General features: G+C 35.5%; 1 protein-coding gene across 4 annotated transcripts in view; it reads right to left on the reverse strand.

Moving 5' to 3' along the window:
• The window catches only part of faf (ubiquitin carboxyl-terminal hydrolase-like faf), a 1,099,079-nt gene that overhangs the window by 469,583 nt on the left and 607,435 nt on the right, over window positions 1-22,061 (reverse strand). For all 4 annotated transcript variants that reach the window (XM_090401226.1, XM_090401227.1, XM_090401224.1 and 1 more), the window contains one exon: window positions 6,221-6,394. In XM_090401226.1, the coding sequence (XP_090257352.1) occupies window positions 6,221-6,394 (174 nt within the window). The remainder of the gene's footprint in view (window positions 1-6,220; window positions 6,395-22,061) is intronic.

Consider the following 22,061-nt stretch of genomic DNA (forward strand, 5'->3'; position numbering starts at 1 on the left):
TGTCATAGGCCAGGGAATGCAGAGAATACTAATTGTGAAATGTTTAGGCAAATTAGTTGGACATGTAAAAAGAAGGTGATCCTGATAGGAGACTTTAATTACAGGAATATAGACTGGAAGGAGGAGATAGTGTATGGGAACAAGGAGAGTGAATTTGTGAAATTTCTGAGAGATAAGTATCTTAAGCAGCACGTGATTAAAGCAACTAGAGGCTTTAATGTTTTGGATTTGGTGATCATTTCACAAGATGTAGTGGTTAATGAAATGTTGACACTGCCGCCGGTTGGTGAGAGTGATCATGAGGTACTTGTTTGGGAGGTGATGAAACAAGAAAAGGTCACTGCCAAAAATGGATACATGATTAGCATCAGTACATTGGGTAGATGAGCTGAATGGAAAAGATGTTGATGATGCATGGAAAGTCACATGGCAGTATCTGACAAAAGCAATGTATGACTGCATACCAAGGGTTAAGCGAGTAAATAGAGTAGGATTGAAATGGATGAACAGTGAAATCAAGCCAGTTGCTGGAAAAGAAAATGTTATGGATCAGGTACAAGAACGTTGGCGATGATCAGATCCATGAAGAGCATAAAGTGCAGGCTAGAAATGTGACGAGCATGGTAAAGAAAGAAAAGATGTAGTATGAGAGGAGATTGGCTGATCAGGCCAAGGTTAACTCAAGGGAATTTTTCCACTACATGGCAAGCAAGAGGAAGAATAATTATGTGACAGTGGCGAATAGTCATGGCAGCAGACTAACATCTGCTAAGGATATAGTGGAATTATTGAATGAGCACTTTATCAGTGTATATGATTTACTGGTGTAAATGATCTGGTACAATATATACAAGAGAGGCAAGTATTAGGAGAATTGGAAGTGAAAGAAACAGAGTCTGTTGGCTGGGTTAGATGTAAATAAGGCTGTGGGAGTGGATGACATATCACCACGTATTCTTAAGGAATGTGCACCACAGTTGGCTATGCCCTTGACCTGGTTATTTAATGAACGTTTTGCAGGGGGTAGGGTTCTTAAGGAGTGGAAAGAAGGCAAAATAGTACCACTCCACAAGCATGGTTCTAAGACCAGAAGCCTCCAACTATAGGCCAGTCTGTATAACTGCAGTTGTGTTCAAGGTGTTGGAAAGATTGGTAAGGAATAGAATACCGAATTGGGTTGATGGACATAGCATGCTTTATGATGGTCAGCATAGATTTGTAAAGGATAGGTCTTGTTTTAGTAATTTACTTACATTTTATGATAAGGTGACAAGTGTGTGCTAGATAAGGGAGAATCGCATACAGTGATATTCTTGGACTTTGCAAAAGTGTTTGATAGCTTACCACATGATAAGTTGGTGTACAAGCTGCAGAGGATGGGAATAGATAGTATATGGTTAAAAGGATCAGAGATGTTCTCTGAACAATACCAGCAGGTAGTGTATGATAAAACAGTGTCTCAAAAAAGGAAGGTAACCAGTGGCATGCCCCAGGGTTCTGTTCTTGGGACCCTGCTGTTTAACTTGTTTGTAAATGATATATCATGTCGACTGACTGGAGATCTTTGGTTATATGCTGATGATAGAAAGTTGGGAAGAATTATAAGTAGCACTGCTGATGTTAAATACCTTTAAGAAGATTTGAATACACTTTTTACTTGGACAAAAGAGTGGGGTTGTAGTTTTAATATCAGTAATGTAAGATGTTGCATTTTCGAGTGCAGAAATATAAGGCTGTGTACTATATCGATGGTGCCATATTGCAGGAAGTGGATGAGATTAGAGATTTGGGAGATGATTGATAGCAGACTGATGTTTAGAGAACATATTGCTAGTGTTGTAAAGGCCATATCATAATGCAGCTATGATAAGAAGTACTCTAACATGTAAGGAGGTGGTTGTGCCACTGTATAAGGCACTGGTCAGACCACACTTGGACTACTGTGCTCAGACCTGGTCACCTGGTTTTCAATGTGATGTGGAGACATTGGAGAGGGTCCAGAGATGAGTGACTAAGACAATATCAAGAGTTTGGAATGCTGGCTATGGAGAGAGGTTAAAGAAATGTGGATTGCAGAGTTTGGTGGATAGGAGGAAGAGAAGTGATATGATAGAGACATTTAAGTTAGTGAAAGGATTTTATCAGATTAATCCAGAAGGGATTATAAACAGAGTAGAAGGTGAAAGGGGAAGAACCAGAGGTCATTCCTGGAAGTTATGTAAAAGTGTGGTGAAGAGGGATGTGAGGAGTAGATTTTTTTTTTACACAGAGAACTGTCAGTGAATGGAAGGCATTATCAGAATGCGTTGTTAATGTAAGAAGTGTTAAGGATTTTAAGATTCTATATGATAAATATGTTGTCAATTAAGAGGGAGATGTTAAATCCCGTTTTATTTTATAGCCAGGTACAAAACTTGGGTCGAAATCCATCGACACCCATAGAGTTTCAATGCCGAACATCTCCCTCTTAATTAAAAAAAATTAGCTGGTAAAAATAGAATTTCGGCTTATTATCTTTGTAAATATGTTGTCAGTTGAATGAACAGCCCACGATGAGTCTGTCGACTCCATGGAGGGTGTAATAATAATAATAATTTATAAGCCGATTCTTTTTAAAACTTTCTTTCACGTTTCTTTCTTTTTTTATTGCAATTTAATTTTTTTATTTCCACAAACTATATGATTCTGTTTGTATCCCATCAACAAAGATTTGCTAATTCTTGCATGATCTTTTCAAATGAATTTATGAATCTAAATAAGTGAAAGTGACCAGTCCATAGCACTACCCTTTTCTCCTAAGATTTCCAAAACCCTAATCTATATCAAGGTGTCATTTTCTACTCCTCTTTAAATCACCAACAAGATCACTAATCCTTTATGCTGATTCAAAAGAAATCCTTTATTTTATTTTTATTATTTTGCTATTGTCACTTTAATGAAGCCATACAGGATGAGTAATTTATACTGCTCGATTTTCCTTTTCCAATTTTCTAGCTTGGAAATAATTCTTGTTCAAGAAATTTATTTTCTGTTAGTTTAATTTTAAAAACTATAGCTCTTTAAAGGACACTGTAAGTGAATTTTTTTTTACAAAGCCCACCTGTTAATAAGTTATAAATCTATTATACACAAAACTCTGCTCTAGAGATCAAATATGGAACTTTCTGAGTCCACTTCAGCCTGACAAAGTTCTCTGCTATACAAAGACATTTGCAAATATTCATTCAAACAGAAATCAGCTGTTCCCGCTACTGAGGGTGAGCAAACCTTCTTAGACTTTCAGAAGTAATATAATATCATGCAATATACACAGAATGCAGATACAGCATGGAGTGAAATGACAGCAGAGGGTAGGGATAGTATTTGAAAGAACTAAAAATATATGTTCATACATGCACAAACTCAATAACAACTAAAAAAACAACAATAAATTAGTGAGACGACCATGCTAGTGACTATCTAAACAATTGAGTTGGATGTTGACAATAAATATGTACAGCCATTGGTGGAAACTAAAGAAGAATTCTCAAATGAAGATGTTATAGGACTAGAAGTATAGAAAATTGCAACAGAATCAGTGAGGAAAAAAGTTCATAGTAAAAAAAAATTGGATGCATTTGCCTCTGGTAATAAGGCAGTTCGGTTATTTGAGGAAATAGACCTTAATATGGAGAGATTTAGCAAAGCATCAATAATGATGAAGCTTAATTTATGCATGAAATTTATTTATGCACTACAGCTTCATTTGCACATGAAAGAAAAGGCAAGCTATGCAGACTAAAATGTACACATTTTAAGGAAGCCTGCCACAAGTTACACACACATAAATGTATATTTTTTTTTATCTGGTTCACACATGTGTGGTCTTGTGGCCTTTCATGAAAGGAGGAATCTAGTCATTTTGCTTGAACAGTTGAGGATTTTAATCTATAGGGAAGGCAGAGTGGGGGAGACTGTTCCAAAGGACACAAGTAAATGAAATAAAAGAAACAGTGAAGTTGGTTCAGTGAGTTTCAAGATAGACTGTAAAAGGGTGTTGGTAACAGTGGCTCTTGTTTTAATGATTTTGGAGGAGAGTAATGGAATAATACTGGCCAATTCAGCACAGCACTGTCCATGAAAGTATCTATAGAAGAGATACAAGCCAGAAACTGAACATCTATGAGAGAGAGGGATTGAAGTAGGTATTTGAGGGAGGAGTCATTAATTAGTCAGATTGCTCTCTTCTGGATAGAACTGAACAATTTAGAGAGGATTCTGGTGCTATACCCCAAATATGGGAGCAAAATTCCATGGCTGGGATTTGGGCTTTGTATAGAGTTAGCAGCTGTGGAGGTGTATGGAGAATCTTTCTCAGAACAGCTGCAATTCTTGAATTAGAAGAATTTATTTGTGAAGACAGCCTCAACTACCTCCTCTGGTGAATCATCCAAATAAAGCAGCAGTTTATTACTCTTGCTGCAAGTGTTTTGAGCTGATAATTTTTACTGTTAAAAACTCAGAAGCATGGTACACTTGTGTTTCATTATTTACTACAATGCTGTACAGTAATTTTATGTTATAATTTGTCCAAGTCATTATTTCACTATAAACAAAGAGTGAGTACAACAAAACAGACATAAGTTTCAGCATTCAGGCATTTTAATTATCATATCCTTATTATTTATATAGTGATTTCCAACTTATGATGGACTGTTGGAATGGAACCACATTAGTCAAGGACTGACTGTGTGTATATAATGAATAACAGTTGAAAAAGTCAGCATGGGTTTATTAAAAGGGAGATCATGTTTTACTAACTTGCTTATGTGCTATAACAAGGTGACAAGTACCTTGGACAGGGGAGATGCATATACAGTGGTGTACTTGGATTTTGCAAAAGCTTTTGATAGACTGCCACATGACAAGCTGGTAAACAGATGGGATTAGACAACAGACTTCCAAGTTGTATCAGCAACTGGCTGTCAGATAGGTATCAGAAAGTTGTATATGGGGGTGCAGTATCCCAAAAGAGGGAAGTCACTAGTGGTGTACAAAAGGAACTATTTGGGACCATTGTTGTTCAATTTGTATGTCAATGATATTGGGATGGGTTTAACTAGTGATATACAGCTGTTTGTGAATAATGCAAAATTGAGGACAGCAGTGCAGAGTCAAGAAAATGGTATGGCCTTACAGCAGGATTTGAACAGATTGCATGAATGGGCAGGTAAGTGGAACTATCAGTTAAGTTCAATGTTGCAAAGTGTAAGGTTTTGAGATTTGGTAAGCAATGATGGGATGTGAAGTATACGCTTGGTGGGGAAATTTGGAGAGGAGAGGATATGAGAGATCTAGGAGTGATGGTGAGCAAGGACCTGAAATTCAATGGTCATATTGTACAACTTGTGAAGACGTCACATCGGATAATGGCTATGATACAGAGGACCCTGACATGCAAAACTAGAGAGGCTGTGATGTCACTGTATAAGGCTTTGATGAGGCCTCATATGGATTATTGTGCACAAATTTGGTTGCCAGGTTTTCATGGTGACAAGGATATGTCGAAAAGGGTAAAGAGAAGATTCACATAGGTAGCCAGTGGTCTTTGGAATGTGGAGTATGAGGACATATTTAGAAAATGTAAGTTGCAAAGCCCTGTGAATGGGAGGAAGAGTGGGGATATGATTGAGACATAAAAGCTAGTAAGGGGTTGTTATCAGGTTGACATGGAAGAGATTCTTCACTGAATGGGGGGGGGGGGAATAGAACAAGAACCATTGCTGGAAACTGCATAAGGATGGTGATGAGCAGAGGAGTGAGGGTCAGGTTCTTTGCGTTGAGAGTGGTTGGTAAGTGGAATGCATTGCCTGAGTGTGTTGTGAATGAACACATTGAAACAGTTTAAAGCATGGTTGGATGAACATTGTGTGTACCTCCCATGATGAGTCTCTGACTCTATGGATGTCTGTAGCCAACTCATGGTACTAATGCACAACAAACTTACAACCTTTCATGAGTGGGAGTCGCATTAAAAAAAAAGAAGCATGCATTACATTGTATTGTCTTGAACTGAATGAAAATGTTAATACTAGAGGGAAAATAGTGGAGGGCTTTACATTAAAACAGACACTTCTATAAGAAAAATTTTTATAAAATCATAAAATAACAAAGAAACATTATATATAGAAAATTATTCAAATAAATTTAAGTCATTCTTATGAAAATTTCAGTTACATACCTATGAGGGCAATCTTTACATATTTTTTGATCAGCAAATGTGCCTCCTAATACTTTTGATAGAATGCAAGGCTGTCCAAGAGCTTTCAGGGCTTCATCCAAACTATCTACAAGGCTATTAAAAAACTCAAGTGCATCATGCTGTTCTCTTAAATTGACAGGTTCTCCCCAGAGTCTGTTGAGAGAGAGAGAGAGAGATTAGCTTAACACTATATTAAGCTATTCAAAATATTTAAATTAAACACTGAATGCAAAAATTATAAGAAACTGAAATTCAAAAAAATATCAATTTTCTTCAAGAAGCAGTGAAACAAACAAAAAGTTGGGAATGCTTTTAGCTTAATCTATTGACTGGGATATATCATAAGATGCACCAAATTTTACCTAAAATAGCGTCATATGACATCATTCTAATATGCATATTGTTTTACTATCTTTATGATATGTTAGTTCCAAGATTTTTGGAATCAAATTAGGTGGGCACAAACCTATTAATAAGCCTACCTTAGCAGGTTCAGGTCCAGCTTTATCTTGCATATTTTGTGCATAAGATAAGAATTCATTTCAGTGTATACATATATATCATATCCTTTTTGTGTTGGATGAGCATGTTTTTATAAATTTGTCAATATATATGCCACACCAGTTTAATCTTTTTCAGCATAATTTTTGTGTAAAACTAGTATTTGAGAATTGTCTCAATACTGTCTTAATATTATATCATGTAAAAGACAGTTGTATTAAAACATCAGTTTTTTTTTTTACCAGTGATATTTCAATTTTATGATGTTCCTACATTATTTACAAAGCAAAAGAAAAAGTAACCATTAAAATCAGTAGTTTAATTCTAGCAATATATTTCGTACAAATCAAGATGTTTTTATTCTTTCTTAAATAAAAAGTTGCTTTGAGAAAAAGAGATGAGGATGCAAACAACATCAATTTAATGAATGCAATGATTTCGTATGGCATTGATGGTGAATGCAACACTACTGTTTATTTGTAAAGTAAGGTTTCTGTGTTATATCCCTTTCCAGTAATCAATGGAAATAAATATGCACCTAAAAAAAAGAATACCCCAGTCACTGTTACTTTGAAATAAACAAATACTTTTTTTTTATTTCATAATAAATATTGTAATACCAGTCTATGGTAAATAAACCAGTTTGAAAATGCATATTTTGAATAAAGCTTCACAATTTCATCTTCCACCTTTTTTTTTTTTATAACACACCCCAACTCAATATCACCAGAGATCAAGATCGGTACTATCAACATAAGCATCCTGAATGGCAAAGAAATGGAACTAGCTGAGGAATTGGATAAGTACCAGACCAATATAATAGGAGTGAATAAAACAAAAAAAGGCAAAATCTGCTGAGATCTTTCTGAGCAATAAATACAAAATGTTATATTCAGGCAATGACAATCAAGGAAAAGAAGGAGTAGCCATAGTATTCAACAGTAAATATCAGGCTAATCTTCTTGAATGGTAGGCAATTTCAAGTATGGGCAAATATCAGAATGGGGAACCGGACAATGAGACTTGTTTGTGCCTATGGTCCGAAAGAAGGTTCTACTAAGGTAGAAGTGGAGGAATTTTTTGAGGCTTTAGAGCAGTGGTCGCGAAACTGTTCAATATCGACCCCCAGGGGTTGATACAACATTGTTAGGGGTCGATAGAAAAATATAAGACATCAATCTATGGGTAATATTTAATTCGGTTAACTTGGATTACCTCCATCCTGAATTACACCATCATGCATCACTTCAAAATGATCTTGAAAAAGAGGGAGAGACAGTCCACCCTTCATCAGTTCCTCATCCCTGTTCAAGCACAGAGATGATAGGAAGAGGTAGAACAGGATAAAGAAGACTCCCTTCCAACATCTCAACATCTAAGGCTCAATAGATTATATGTATTGTGTATACAATAGCATATTTTGTAATTTAGTGTGTTATACAATAGTAAAATATGGAAAGTAAAGTAAATAATACGGTATATTTCTCTCCCACTCCCTCGTTAGGGGGAGTGCAACAATGAATTAATCTATTTTCCATAGACTTATATGGGAAATATTTCCTGCAATTCGACATTAGGTCAGTGAGGGATTAGTGTCTAATTGCGAGGCACCGCTGTATCAGGATTATGGAATACTGATTACGAAGACAGACTGAAAATTTGTAGGCTGCAGATACTAGTAAACAGGAGAAAGAGGAGTGATATGATTGAGACTTACAAATTTTTGAAAGGGTCATAAAGATTTTAGTTGATGGAATTTTTCCTTTTATGGAGGATGAATAAAGGACAAGAGAGAGCATCCTTGAAAGCTGAGAATGAATGCCACTAAGAATGGGGGTGAGGACTAGATTTTTCTCTCATACAGTGGTGTGTGACTGGAATGGATTGCCATCAGATGTGGTCAGTGCAAGCAGTGCGAATGAATTCAAGGATAAGTATGACAGCTGGTGCATGTAGTATGTGGCCTTCCTCAATGAGCCCCTGACTCCCTGGAGGTCAGGGATTATAATCATATTATAATAATAATAATAATGATTTCCAAAAACAAGATTAAAGGAGACTGGCAAGGCTTTTCTTGGAAATAAATTCCAAATTCAAATACTAAAAACTCCAAAAACTATATTTTCTCTCTTGTGGAAAAATAATGAGATTTTCAAACATTCTAATTAGACATTTTACATATTTACTGGTATAATGAAAATTTTGTTTGTATCTGTACTGTATGGTGGCGATGGCAGACATGCTTTTCATTATACACAGTCAGTTTCATTCCAGTTTTTGTAAAATTTAAAAGGTTGTGAATTTATAGACATATGTATAACAAAAAAAAAGCATATGCTGATCATAATTTTACTGAATGAAGAATATTATTCTTAGACAACAAAAAGATAAAAACTATAAATAAAAATAAAATACAATACATGACAGTAAAACAAATTAATTTTCTTTCGCCAAGTGATTATTTAAAGCATGTAATTTTTATCACATAAATGAACAATGCATGATAATTGAATGGATTTGCCACTCCCACTTTTTTTTTTCCTCAAGTCAATCACTATACATGGCTAGAGATCATAAGTAATTTGTTTCATATCAATAATGATTCTATTTCATGGCTATTATTTTCCACTTTAAATATACCAATAAAATTCAAACAGTTCATGTTCAAATGATATATAATTCACCATACCTTTAGTAAATCTATTGCCCAAATATAGAATTCCTTATAATTGTTGTTACTTATTTGTCCTGAAAAAACCAGTAGATTTTTCCGCCTTCTACGTGCCTTTAGTTTTAATGAAGACAGCATGCTACAGTTTGTTGCATGTTCACTAAATCTTATTCTATCCTAATTTATGCTCAGGTGTAGACCCACGTTTCACAGTGCAGGCTTTCAAAACCGAACTCCTACAGAATAAGTTGGTTACTCCTTATTCCTGGAGTGTCTTATGGCTGTAGACCCATGTGTGTTCACAGGGCCATTTTGCCTGTTCTGAGGGACGAAAAACCCGAGTTTCCTGGTGAAAAAACCCTCTAACCACGTACGAGATCAGCTAACTCACCTTTATTCGAAAGAGACTAGATCTTCCATCATGTGAGGAAGAGGAATTGAACCCTATACCAATTGAGCTATGGAGGCTCTATTCACTAGATACACTAACAAAAAGGATAATGAAATCAGTCCAATGCCCAGTATGAATTTGTCAAATCCAAAATTCCAAAAAAAAAGTTGATATTTTAATATTACAATCTAAGGTATACCTTTCAGAGAATTCTATTAAGGTGAAATTCTTGAAAAAAAGCATCAACAGATGTACCAGGCTACAGCAGTTAAGATGGCTAACAATAATAAGAAAAAGCCCTTTTATAAAGAAATGCCTCACCCTATATTGGAAAAATGGACTGACAACTGTTTGTTGTACATTTGATGTCCTAAAATGTGACTTATTCTGATAATGTATGCCTTTTTTAAATATTTATTTATTTTTAATTTTGGCCTGGGAGGTATCTATAGTTATTTCCAGCACTCAGTTCAAACACCTGAAGGAATACACTTACTGGATCACTAAACTAGAAGTTTAGACCTAGATGTCTTTCCAGTGTATAATGAACTGTGTAGAATGCTTCTCTTTAGTATCCTTTTAAAATCAAGACCACCATGATCTAGATAGAGAAAATCCTAGGGTCTAATGCATCCCTGGCTCCTGGAAGAATACAGGAGCAATGTCTATTACCTGCAATACAATCATTCTGAAGGGAGTAGGAGAGAAGACCATGCTATGGATCACTGGATTTAGCGAGGAAAAACCTCCCTCTTGTACAGGAGCAGGTTTGGTTTACAGTTTTCTGTAAAGCAAATTCAATTTTATGATGAACTCTATTTTACATGGTAGGAAAATACCTACAAGCAAGTTGAAAGCTCAGCTTTGCTTACCCCAAATTTGCTGTAATACCATCAATTTCTGATCATCAATGCACACTTAAGGAGTGTACAGGATCCTTTTTATGTTTTGTTAGTTTATTACTTGTCGGCACTTGAATATTGTGCATTTAACATTTTGGCCCGCTAAGGCACTTCTGACTGAATTAATTCACGTGGATCTTCGTCTTCCTCCAGGTCTTTTCTTGCCATCAAATACCTGTTTTGATAACCTTTCCTCTCTCATTGTGTTCAAGTGACCATACTACCTTAGATTAGACCTACTCAAATATTCTTAACTGCTAACAATGTCAAATTCCTTCTTAATATTCATATTTAAAAATATAGGGACACAAAAACACACGTGTCGAATAGATTATTTTATTAATTACTAATAAAATAAAACTTGACGTTTCGACCCCTGTATCGAGGTCATCATCGGAAGGATACAAGTGTATAAGGAACCAAGCTACATGCTCTAGCCCTATATACCGGTAAACTAAATTTACGTAGTTAATTAATCATTTTTCCTAGCCTGACCTCTAGTGATAAAAAAATAAAATAAAATAAATTAATTTAAAAAAATAATAATAATAAAAAAAAAAAAAATATATATATATATATATATATATATATATAAATACAACTACAATAAACTGCTAAAGTCCTCATGTATTAATATTCTTCTGGATTTGTACAGTTCTGATTGTTATAATATGATTTTGTTTCTTTTTTTATTATTATTATTTTATTTATTATTATTTTTTAATTAATTTATTTATTTTGTATCACTAGAGGTCAGGCTAGGAAAAAGGATTAATTAACTACGTAGATTTAGTTTACTGATATACAGGGCTAGAGCATGTAGCTTGGTTTCTTATACACTTGTATTCTTCTGATGATGACCTCGATACAGTGGTCGAAACGTCAAGTTTTATTTTATTAGTAATTAATAAAATAATCTATTCAACAGGTGTGTTTTTGTGTCCCTAAATTTTTAAATATGAATGCTGATCACTGTGTAACCTTAAAAGAAAGAATCCTCCTTAATATCTTCATTTTTAAAATACTTCTGCCATTGATGCCATGTGTTCAGGCCCCTAATTTTTCTCATATCTGTGGTCTTTGGTCTTTGATCAACTGTTTTATTTCTAATTCATTTTAGCCATACCAAAGAGCAAGAAAACAGCATTTGCAATCCTAATATGATTTAATTGAATAACTACAGCACAAAGAGAAATAATTAAACAGTAGGTTTAACCATTTCAATATTTTGTCTCTGTCACAGAGGCATCACCTGGAATACAATCTCAAAAATGTAAAGGCTTAGGAGGACTAATGTCCCTTCAGAGGAATTTAGGCTTTTAATCTACCCTTTTCCATTTATTGTTTTGAGTGATTTTGTGTGCGCTTTTACAACTTTGAGAAGAAAATCATTAAGTCCAAACTGCCATTCATTTAGTCCAAACATAATTTCATTAAACCTAATAATGAGTTTAACCGCTTCTGTCTAAGCAAGCTTATCTGCTTCAACATTAGGGCTGCAAATGGGTGATTAACAAAATGCATGTTCTGGATGGACATGATCAAACCATCATACGATCCTCTCCTTTATAGAAATATACTTATGAACTCATAATTAAGCTCTGGCCAATGAGCAAATGGCATGGACAAAGTAGTGAACATCACATGATATAAACACCACGCTGTAGAGGATAGGGGATGTTCACTGCTATCATATACAGTAGCAAACAGATTAATCCAAACACTCACATTTTAAAGAAAAATTTTAATTTCACAAGAAAATATAAGTACAAAAATTAAACTCCAACTTTACCTAATGATTTATATGTGCTCCTCTTTTCCTAACAAGTTCATTAATTTGCTTAGGCATGGACTTAACCAATGTAGAAAACATATTTTTCTAATTTCTGCATCCGAAACCATACTTTTATAATGAATTATATTGAGTTATTCTTTGTATCACAATTTAATTTTCCAAATCTCTTTTTCACTATGGCCAATAAAGCAACTGGATGTTGTGATTTTTGAGGAACTCCTTCACTTTTTTTTGAAGTGTGGCATGCAGCAAAATCCTGTTGAAAAATGAGTTCTTTGTCTTTCTGGATCTGTTGGACCACTCTTTTCTCCAATAGTTGATGTATTGGTCACTTTTCATCATATCATCAACATGCACAAGTGAACCTGGACCCTCGTGTAAAACAACCCCAGAACATCTTTTCAAACTGGGTGTTTAGGAAACTTATTGAAGGTGAGCAGAAGAAGTCAGCTAGTAATTTGCAAACATAGGGTACTCACTTTCCTTGGACAAAAAAATGGCTCTGATCTGAGAATATGACTTTCCTCTTCTCAACAGTCAAAGCTTTGTACTTTTGCCCACTGGAGCCTCTTTTTCTGCATACGAGGGTGGTCTGAAAAGTCGTCGACCATAGATGGAAACGCTATCGGAGATTTTTTTTCCCCTAAGCTGGTACATCTGTCATAAGCATTCATGCAAAATTGTCAGTCATTCTATCAAGTAGTTTGTTTTATACAGCTGTCTGAAGCAAATGTGTTGTCTGTATCCCTTGAAATGGATAAAATTGAGTATCATGAGGTTATAAAATTCTCTGTAAAAGAAGGTTTAATGGCAAAAGATTCATTCGAAGTTCATAAAAGTTTATGCGCACTTTTCTCCTTATTTTTGACAATTAAGAAATGGACTGCCGAGTTTAAACATGGTCGTACCAGCCTTGAAGATGATCCATGTGAAGGATGTCCAAAAAGTGTAACAACAACAGAAATCATTGATCAAGTGCACGATATGGTATTGGATGACTGGCGAGTCAAAATGTGTTAAATTGCTGATACCATAGGCATTTTAAAAGAACGCGTAGGATATATTTTGCATGAAGAATTGCAAATGAAAAAGCTTTCCGCAAGATGGGTACCATGCTTGCTCACAGCAGATCAAAAATGCACTCATATAAAAATCTCTGAACAGTGCTTGGAGCGTTTTAACAAGAATAAAACTGATTTTGTGCTTCGATTCATTACTATGATGAGACTTGGATTTACATTACACACCAGAATACAAACAGCAGTCAAAACTGTGGACAGAAGATTGTTCAGTGCCAAAGAAGACAAAGTCGGTTCCATCAGCAGGAAAGGTCATGGCATCGGTGTTTTGGGATTTTATTTATTAATTATCTTGAAAAGGGTAAAACATTAATCGGGGAATATTACTCCGATCTTTTAATCAGACTAGATGAAATATGTTAAAGATACCAAGCTATTTTAAAACCTGGTTTTACTCCATTTCCCAAGTAAGCAAACAGACAAATAAGTCAAGTTTGCGCCTGCATGTAATGCAAGTCTAGCTGACCCTGCAGGTAGTGCAAGACCAAGGTAACTCATGGCAAAGTTCCTTGCCTTTAATACAAAGCATCATACATCTCCTCCACAGGAGATGTGCTTTGCATTATGGGTAAATATTAAGATTAGTGATCAGAGCTTATTCTGCTTTTACCATGAGTTACCTTGGTCTTGCACTACCTGCAGGGTCAGCTAGACTTGCATTACGTGCAGGCGCAAACTTGACTTATTTGTCTGTTTGCTTACTTGGGAAATGGAGTAAAACCAGGCTTTAAAATAGCTTGGTATCTTTAACATTTATTAAACCCAAGGTAAAATACTTTCTAGATGAAAAAATTCTTGTGAAAAGACCCGGTTTACAGAAGAAAAAAATCATCTTTCATCAGGACAATGCACCTGCCCAAAAAAGTGTTTTGGCAGTGGGAAAATTAAGGGATCTGCATTATGAATTGTTGGAACATCCATCCTATTCCTCAGATTCGACAATTAAGGAATGGGCTCCCTTTGGCTCCCTCTGACTTCTATCTCTTCCCCAAACTAAAAATCTTCCTTGCTGGTCAGTGTTTTTCTACGAATCAAGAGGCAATTGTAAATCTTACTAAGAACCACTATAGACGGGATAATGTTGCTGGAGCACTGCTGGAATAAACGTATTAGTCTTAAGGGAGTTTATGTTGAAAAATAAAAATAAATTCATTTTCTCACTGTTAGGCCGAGATCTTTTCTGACCACCTCATAGCCTTCATCAACAGTGGTTTCTTTTTTGGTCTGTGGGCCATAGTTGACCTGAGAACCATAATCAATATTGGATAAGTGCTCGGTATGCTGGAGCAAAGAATTTTCAACTGCACATGCCAAGAGGTGGGAGAGGAGACAAGGAGTAATGAACCCTCAATTGTTGAATAAGTGCTTTTTACAACTTATCCCTCACAACTGACTGACTTAAAACGTGGAATAAATAAATAGAATTTATTTATTTATTTTATCAAATATGAATCGCAAGAACATTCAGTTGCAAACAGCATGGCTATTTGTCCTGGACTCAAGTTCTGGGTTAGGGTGAAAATCACGTTTGTAGTGAAAGTGCACACAGTCTTCTGTGGTGATAACCTGAACCCAATTGTAAGTACACAGGAGAGATGGTCAATTGCCTGCTATGGCTGTCTTTCTATGTTCTCTTAAGAGCTTCAATAGCTCAGTCGGTATAGACAAAGCCCTTTGGTCAAAAAGACCAGGGTTTGATTTTCATCCATGAGGTGAAGAACCTTTATCTGGTCTCTTTTGATTAAAGGTGAGTTAGCCCGTTTCCTATGGAGGAATGATGGGGGGGGGGGGGGGGGGGGGAGTTACCAGCCAGGAGAACACATGCAATTATTATTACATGAGATCTCCAGGGAGTCCAATGACTCATCGAGGGATGAAACCTACTCTACAGCTCTCTGTCTCCACCAACAACAACGAACAGCAACTGCCATCATCTACACCAACGCCATTCTATTGTCCACCATCACTAGTATTTTCACACAGAATCACAAATATCCATGCCCACCACGGGATTTGAACCCCACAGCCTTTTGCTGGAAAGCAGATACGCTAACCACTTGGCCAACCAGGCTGGCAAATTGACAAAAACATTATAATCAATAGCTCCATGTTGGTTTCACAAAATGGTGCTGTACTATTCACATATGTCTGCTGATCATCACATGCTAATTAATTATGTTCTCTCATACTGCAAGAATGACAATGAAATGGTAAAGTCATCTACATAGAGGATATTACTTACAGGTGGAAGTTATTCTTTTATCAAGTCAACTATTACTACAAATAGTCTAACACTTAAAACAGAACCTTATAGGACTCTTCCTTGAAGAAAGAGTTGGGAGAGAGTAGTGCCCCACTCCTACTTGGAAGATTCAGTTAGAAAGAAAGTTTTTAATAAAATTTTTATGATTAAATGCATTTGATTAATTAATTCTTTGTAAAAAAGATAAAACTTCATGCAATTTGTTTGAGTCTGATGAGAGGTACTAGAGAATATGGGGCTCAGCTAAATTAGTAAAAACTATGAGTGGAGACACCATCAAGAACATGGCAATTGGTATGACGATTGTTATATTTTTCACATTTAAGTAGTCATCAACCTCTGTATGCATCAACTCTCAACGGATGAGTGGCTGAGATGACTGTAACCTAAGCACAATTTCCTTTCTTCAGTTTCTGCATAGAATAGAGTGCTAATGCTTTAATGCAGGAATAATCTCAAGCAGTTTATTTGTTACTGCTTCCTGCTAGGATGACAGCCATTGATTAATACTCGGCTGTTTATTAATTGCCTGCAATCTGAAGAGGGAATGACAAATGACATGCAGAGAAAGTATGAGCTGACCAAGCAGATGCATCTACTATCTGTTTCTCTAGATTCCATAGTCCAGCACAATGAAGATCAAAATTAAAACTTCATTTTATACAATAGCAGATCATAAAGCAGTGCATTAGGATCATATAGAGGAGAGGAGATGGCATGCAAAAAAAATCAAGTCCATACAAAATCATACTTTTCTGGTAGGCAATTTTCTTTTGTGCACCACTGTAAACTAGTGCAAACCAGATAGCATGCAGCTCATCATTATAGTTAGTGCACTGAAGTAAAATCCTAATGGGGATAATGTGATCTAGGAAAACAGTAGCGCAATCAACAGATGTATCAGATCTCGAACCTGGCTGTTAAATGCAGATAAACTGAGGATGGTTTGACTTCCTTACTTAGCACAGCAAGAGGCCACATGATTGAGTATAACATCCCATGGGCGAAGACTATCATACTCAGTGAAAGTAATGGCCATTCATGTCACAACATCATGTATAATCTCTTTCAAATGCATACCAAATGCAGAAATGGCAGAAAAGTGTGTAATACTAAACTTTCCATGTAGGAAAAAAAATATTAGTCAACATAGTATACATACTTAGGCAACGACGTTTTTGTGTATAGTTAAGTGACAGCTGTTTCTGTCAAAGTGATTAATCAGGCTTGTTTGCTTTGATAAAAGACTTTCCACATGTGTATAAGATACATGGCTATTCTTGTATGTAATTGTTCATATACTTTGATGAGCGACAATATTCAGCCATCACAGAGTTCTCTCCTTTTCAGAAGTGTAGGCTTTGAACCCATTATCAAACTTTGAGCAAACAAGTGCAAGATAAAGACAAAGCATGAAACATCGATCAGCACCCAATTCTGTATAGCACAGTTCAGATTGTGAAAGCTATTCAATGATCTTGCACTTTTCACTTAGTGGACAAATGCTAGTGCCAGACATAAAATTTCTGTCAAAAATGGACCCTGAAAACTTTGCATTTATTACTATTGGGATAATAGTGTCCCATCCCTCTTAGTATGGGTGATGCAATTTCAGAAGTGGACACACATTTTTCTACTGAAAACCTGAATGCATTACCATGAACAGATAGAAGCAAGGTGCTTATTCAAGTTACCTTTCAATGACTGTCATGTTACAAGAATAACATATTGGCGTAATGTTTGAAGAAGTTGTTTAGTGATTTAGTTTATGTTGATTGCTAAGGTGTCACACATAAGACAGAGTCTTGAGAGCATCCTTTATGTCTCTATGGCCAGGATACCACCCTTCCTACTTAGAAGATTCAGCTGGTAGTTTGAAAAAAAAAACTTCAGTAGAGCAAAGAATAAGGGAAGTATGCAAAAGAGGAAAAAGGCCAGTATCACATCACTTGGAGGTTCTCTACACCATTAACAGGTACTCCTGTTATACTCTGAATGAAAAAGAAAAGTAAAAACCTTTACCTTCATTCACATTTAACATGGTTTATCAATTTTGGAGCCAGTATTAATATATCGAGAAAAATAACCAATTGTAATTTATCAGTTACGTTAATATTTAAGAAAGTTTTACTTAATGCATCATATTGAAAATAATTAAGTGTTTTGTGAAGTTTAAACTATGTGTAATCTATGTAAGTGCTGTTACAATGTTGAAGGCAAAGGACAATCCGATTATACAGTAATGGCCTGAAGTCATACACGTACACCTAATAGAACGCGCATGTGGATGTCCTCTGAAGAGCATGCTAGGGAAGAGATTGGCGCTAGGTGCTGAAAGGAGTGATGCGCTATGAGGAAAGGGAGAAATCAGGATGACTTAGGCTAGAAACATAGGGTGTGCATTTTAAAAGGTGCTGCATCGCCAGCTCGTGGCTTTTTTCTTGTTCCCTGTACTGGAGTGGTCACCGGTGGAGAAGTCCATCGTGAGGTCATCGCAGCAAGTGGCAGTATCCATGGGCAGTTCTAGGCTATGGAATGACCTGACACGGTAAAGTTCCAGATCACACCGGAGATCGAAGACCCATGCCCAGCCAATTGATGAGTCAGAGGGGAGCCAGAATTGTTTCCCCTGTCAGCGATGTGTCATGTCCGAATTCAACTGATGTATAGAAAAGCCGAGGTAAATCTGGAAAGTAATCTGGAAATTGAAGGTGCTGTAGGGATACACATGAAGGCCTAGTGCATCCCCAACTACTGGTAATGTACTCTTATTTGTTATGTAAAATTGTGTAGGGGACAATAATTAGATAGAGGTAAAATCTTCAACTCAGGACTGAGCCCTCATTGAAAGAACTTGAGGAATTATGCTGATGAAACTTAGGAACTCTATACTTTAATTGGAATAATAGTGTGAAGATATTTGTTAATGTATCTGAAGTACAGAAAGAATAGCCTTTAATGATGTCATATATAGATGAGAGTTAGAGCTTTGTTAGAATTAATGGTATGGAATTATGATCTCATATGTTAAAGGAAACGTAGCAATCATAAGCGAAACTACTCACTTCCCAATATTATCAAGATTAATTTTATGTCAGTAAAAATTTCTTATAACATGTATTATGTCTATTCAGTAAATTAAATGTTAATTTCTTTTGAAATGAATATGAAGACTTGCCTTATTTTCATTTTACTGAACCGTTCATAAAAGTTTGAACCAAGGCGGGGGATAAGAGTAACAAACATAAAATAAGGGAATACGACTGCGAGATTAATTGAGAATACTCTGCTAAGTGTTTAAGAATTACAAGGCAGTGTGCTTATCTAGACTTTGGTTCCATGAATAAATATTCCTCAAATATGCAGTATAAATATAAATTTTCCCAAAAATTAAAAAAGAATGAGAACAGTACCAGAACTGAAACAAAGGAATTGGCACTAATTAATGACATTTCCTTTGTCTTCATAGCCCACGTGCACTCTTGTAAAATTGCTCATCGACCTAGATTGATAGTTAAGACATGACTCACTGATGTTAGATTAAGAAATTACTTAAAGGGGTAAGTCAGAACAGAAGATAAATATATATATATATATATATATATATATATATATATGAATACAAATATTATAATAAAATTGGAACACAAGTAACACTCCCACACATGCAGGCAGATACTAAAGTATTGAATATGAACAACAATATTACACAATAATTGACATGATTATCAGAATATGAATGCCAGATAATCATTACTACTGTGCAGGTTCAATGTAACCCAGTGTTAATTTCTTCTTCAACTCAGAAATACAATTAACTCCTATCCATTATAATATTAAAACGTTCGCTGCCACGCTCCTCGGGCATAGTTTGTTACCACATGCCAAGCACTTTCACTTCTACAGGGTCAGTACAAGTTATCTCATAGCTGGCTTATCAGACAGAATTTTGTTTCATATGCCAACTATGCGTAATCTTGTATCACCCTCCACTTATGTCTTACATGCGCCGACAACTGTGTAACTTGAGTTCAGAGTCATTGACATTCAATGCAGTAAGGTTTATTGCATCTAGTCTTACAATTATTTAAAATTATCTAAATAAAAACCTTCAATTACAGCATGGCTAATAAAAGAAAGCTTACTGATGAATGGAATGAATTATTTGGTTCTGATTCCGAAGATTATTATAATCCCTACAAGATGACTCTAGCGATGACTCAGATGATGATATATCGTATACAAATATATGCATATGTTGAAAAAATTTCAAAAAATTGTTTTATTTGAATTAATAAATACACAGTTTGTGCAGCAATACCTCTTATAATATATCATACTTTTGCTGAAATTATTTTCCTTCTACCAAGCCCCCAGACGTGCTCTCCACTTAATTCACAAGCCAAGGATCCAAATTAACGTGCTTATACTACGGGTTAACTCGTGCTTGGCATAGGAGGTCAGTAATCGACATATGAGTATTCGTATATTCATATACCAACTATGAGTATACTCGTAGTTGGCAGCAAACGTGTTAAATAATTACAGAAGTCACTTATATAAAACTGTTCATTTGTAGATTTTCTTTTTTGCCTATGTTTCATAGCCATTTTCAATACACTACAGCAGTGTTTCTCAAAGTGTGGTATGCGTACCCCCAGGGATACGCGAAAGATCTTCGGGGGTACGTGGCAATTTTTGGCTATGCATCATTAACGCATGGAATCATTATTAAGAGAAAAAAAATTATTTCAAACGTATATATTTCTCAATAAATTATATATTATGTATGAATTCTCCAACTCAAATTGCGAGTACAGTAATTATTGCCACAACATTCACGTCTTGGCGATAGTAACTCGCTCCCTGCAGTAAACAATATGCCTTCCCCCAACAGTGTCACTATACTGAAGACACAAGAAAGACAAGTAGTTTTATTGTATTTTTGCTTGTAATAATGGGAAAGAAGATGAAGCTATTTGGGTAGATGACTTTGACGAGGCACATAAGGAAACTGTTCTTGATGCCAAAAGTAGTGATAGTGAATAGGAGCTTCTTGGTAAGTCATACCATTTTCAGTTTTTTTCTGAAAACTTTAGTTTCTGAAAATCCTCACATATATCTCGCAGCATGATTTTTAGCTTTAATTTTGGGAAAAAAGTGCGAGCTATATTCGAGTAAATATGGTAATTTTCTTAGCTTTCAAATTCTTAAGTATGGATCATTGGTTAAAGACTGGATTTATAAAATGCACAAAAGAGAGCAATATAGCAAATACAAGTAGCTGTAAGCAACAAGAAAATGTTGATATGGTATCGGGATCAAATGAAATTGATAAGGGTGTGTCGTCTCACATCTCTAGAGAACCAACTAGGAAGAAGATGAAAAATCTTCGTAAGTATGATATGAATTACTCAAAATGTGGATTTTCGTGGATGGAAAATGAAGAGGATCCTATTCCAAATTTTATTCTATTAAATATAAATCATATTTTTTGTTTACATGAACATATCAATGAAGCAATTTAGAAACATTATTTTTCATTATACTTCAAAGGTATCCCTTATCTAAAATCCTCCAATAAATTCAAGGCTATCTGCAAGAAGAATGAAGCATACTCCCACTGACTTCCATTGAAATCTCTATTATCTTTTTGATATTGTCAAGGTTGAAATAATTGCAAGAAAATTACACAACCAAACTTCAGTGTGAAATCCCTTCCCCAGATGGCTGGTCAGAGCAACTCGTTGGAGCTTTAGGATTCTTGCTTTGGAAAGGCAATAATAATTGCCCTTCATCAGGAATATGGAAATTCATGATCACAAAAACTATTAAAAATAAGAGAGTATTTGATTCATGGCAATGTAGATATTTGTCTATCTCATAATGGAGTCTGTCCCATTCTCCTTTGATATTGATTAATCTGGTAACAGAAGAGATGAAGTGGATCTTTGGCTCTGAGGGTATGATGTTTAGGCACAAGTATGCTTGAAAGCAATTAAGTTTCATGTGGAGTATATAAAGTTATGGGCTTTCTTAACTGCTATATTTTGAATTTGTCATGGTTTGGTGAAAGGCAGAAATCAACTTAATATTTTGGTCACTAGAGTTGTAGCGACTAGTATTATGCACTCTGAGATGATTTGCTACTGCTTTGATAAGGGAAGAGCTAAATGTTAAAGAATCAAATTCTGCTAATGATGAGAAATATCCTGTTT

This window comes from Typopeltis vanoorti, chromosome 12, assembly GCF_054136105.1.
Source record: "Typopeltis vanoorti isolate ZY-2024b chromosome 12, IOZ_Tvanoo_1.0, whole genome shotgun sequence".
NCBI lineage: Eukaryota > Metazoa > Arthropoda > Arachnida > Uropygi > Thelyphonidae > Typopeltis > Typopeltis vanoorti.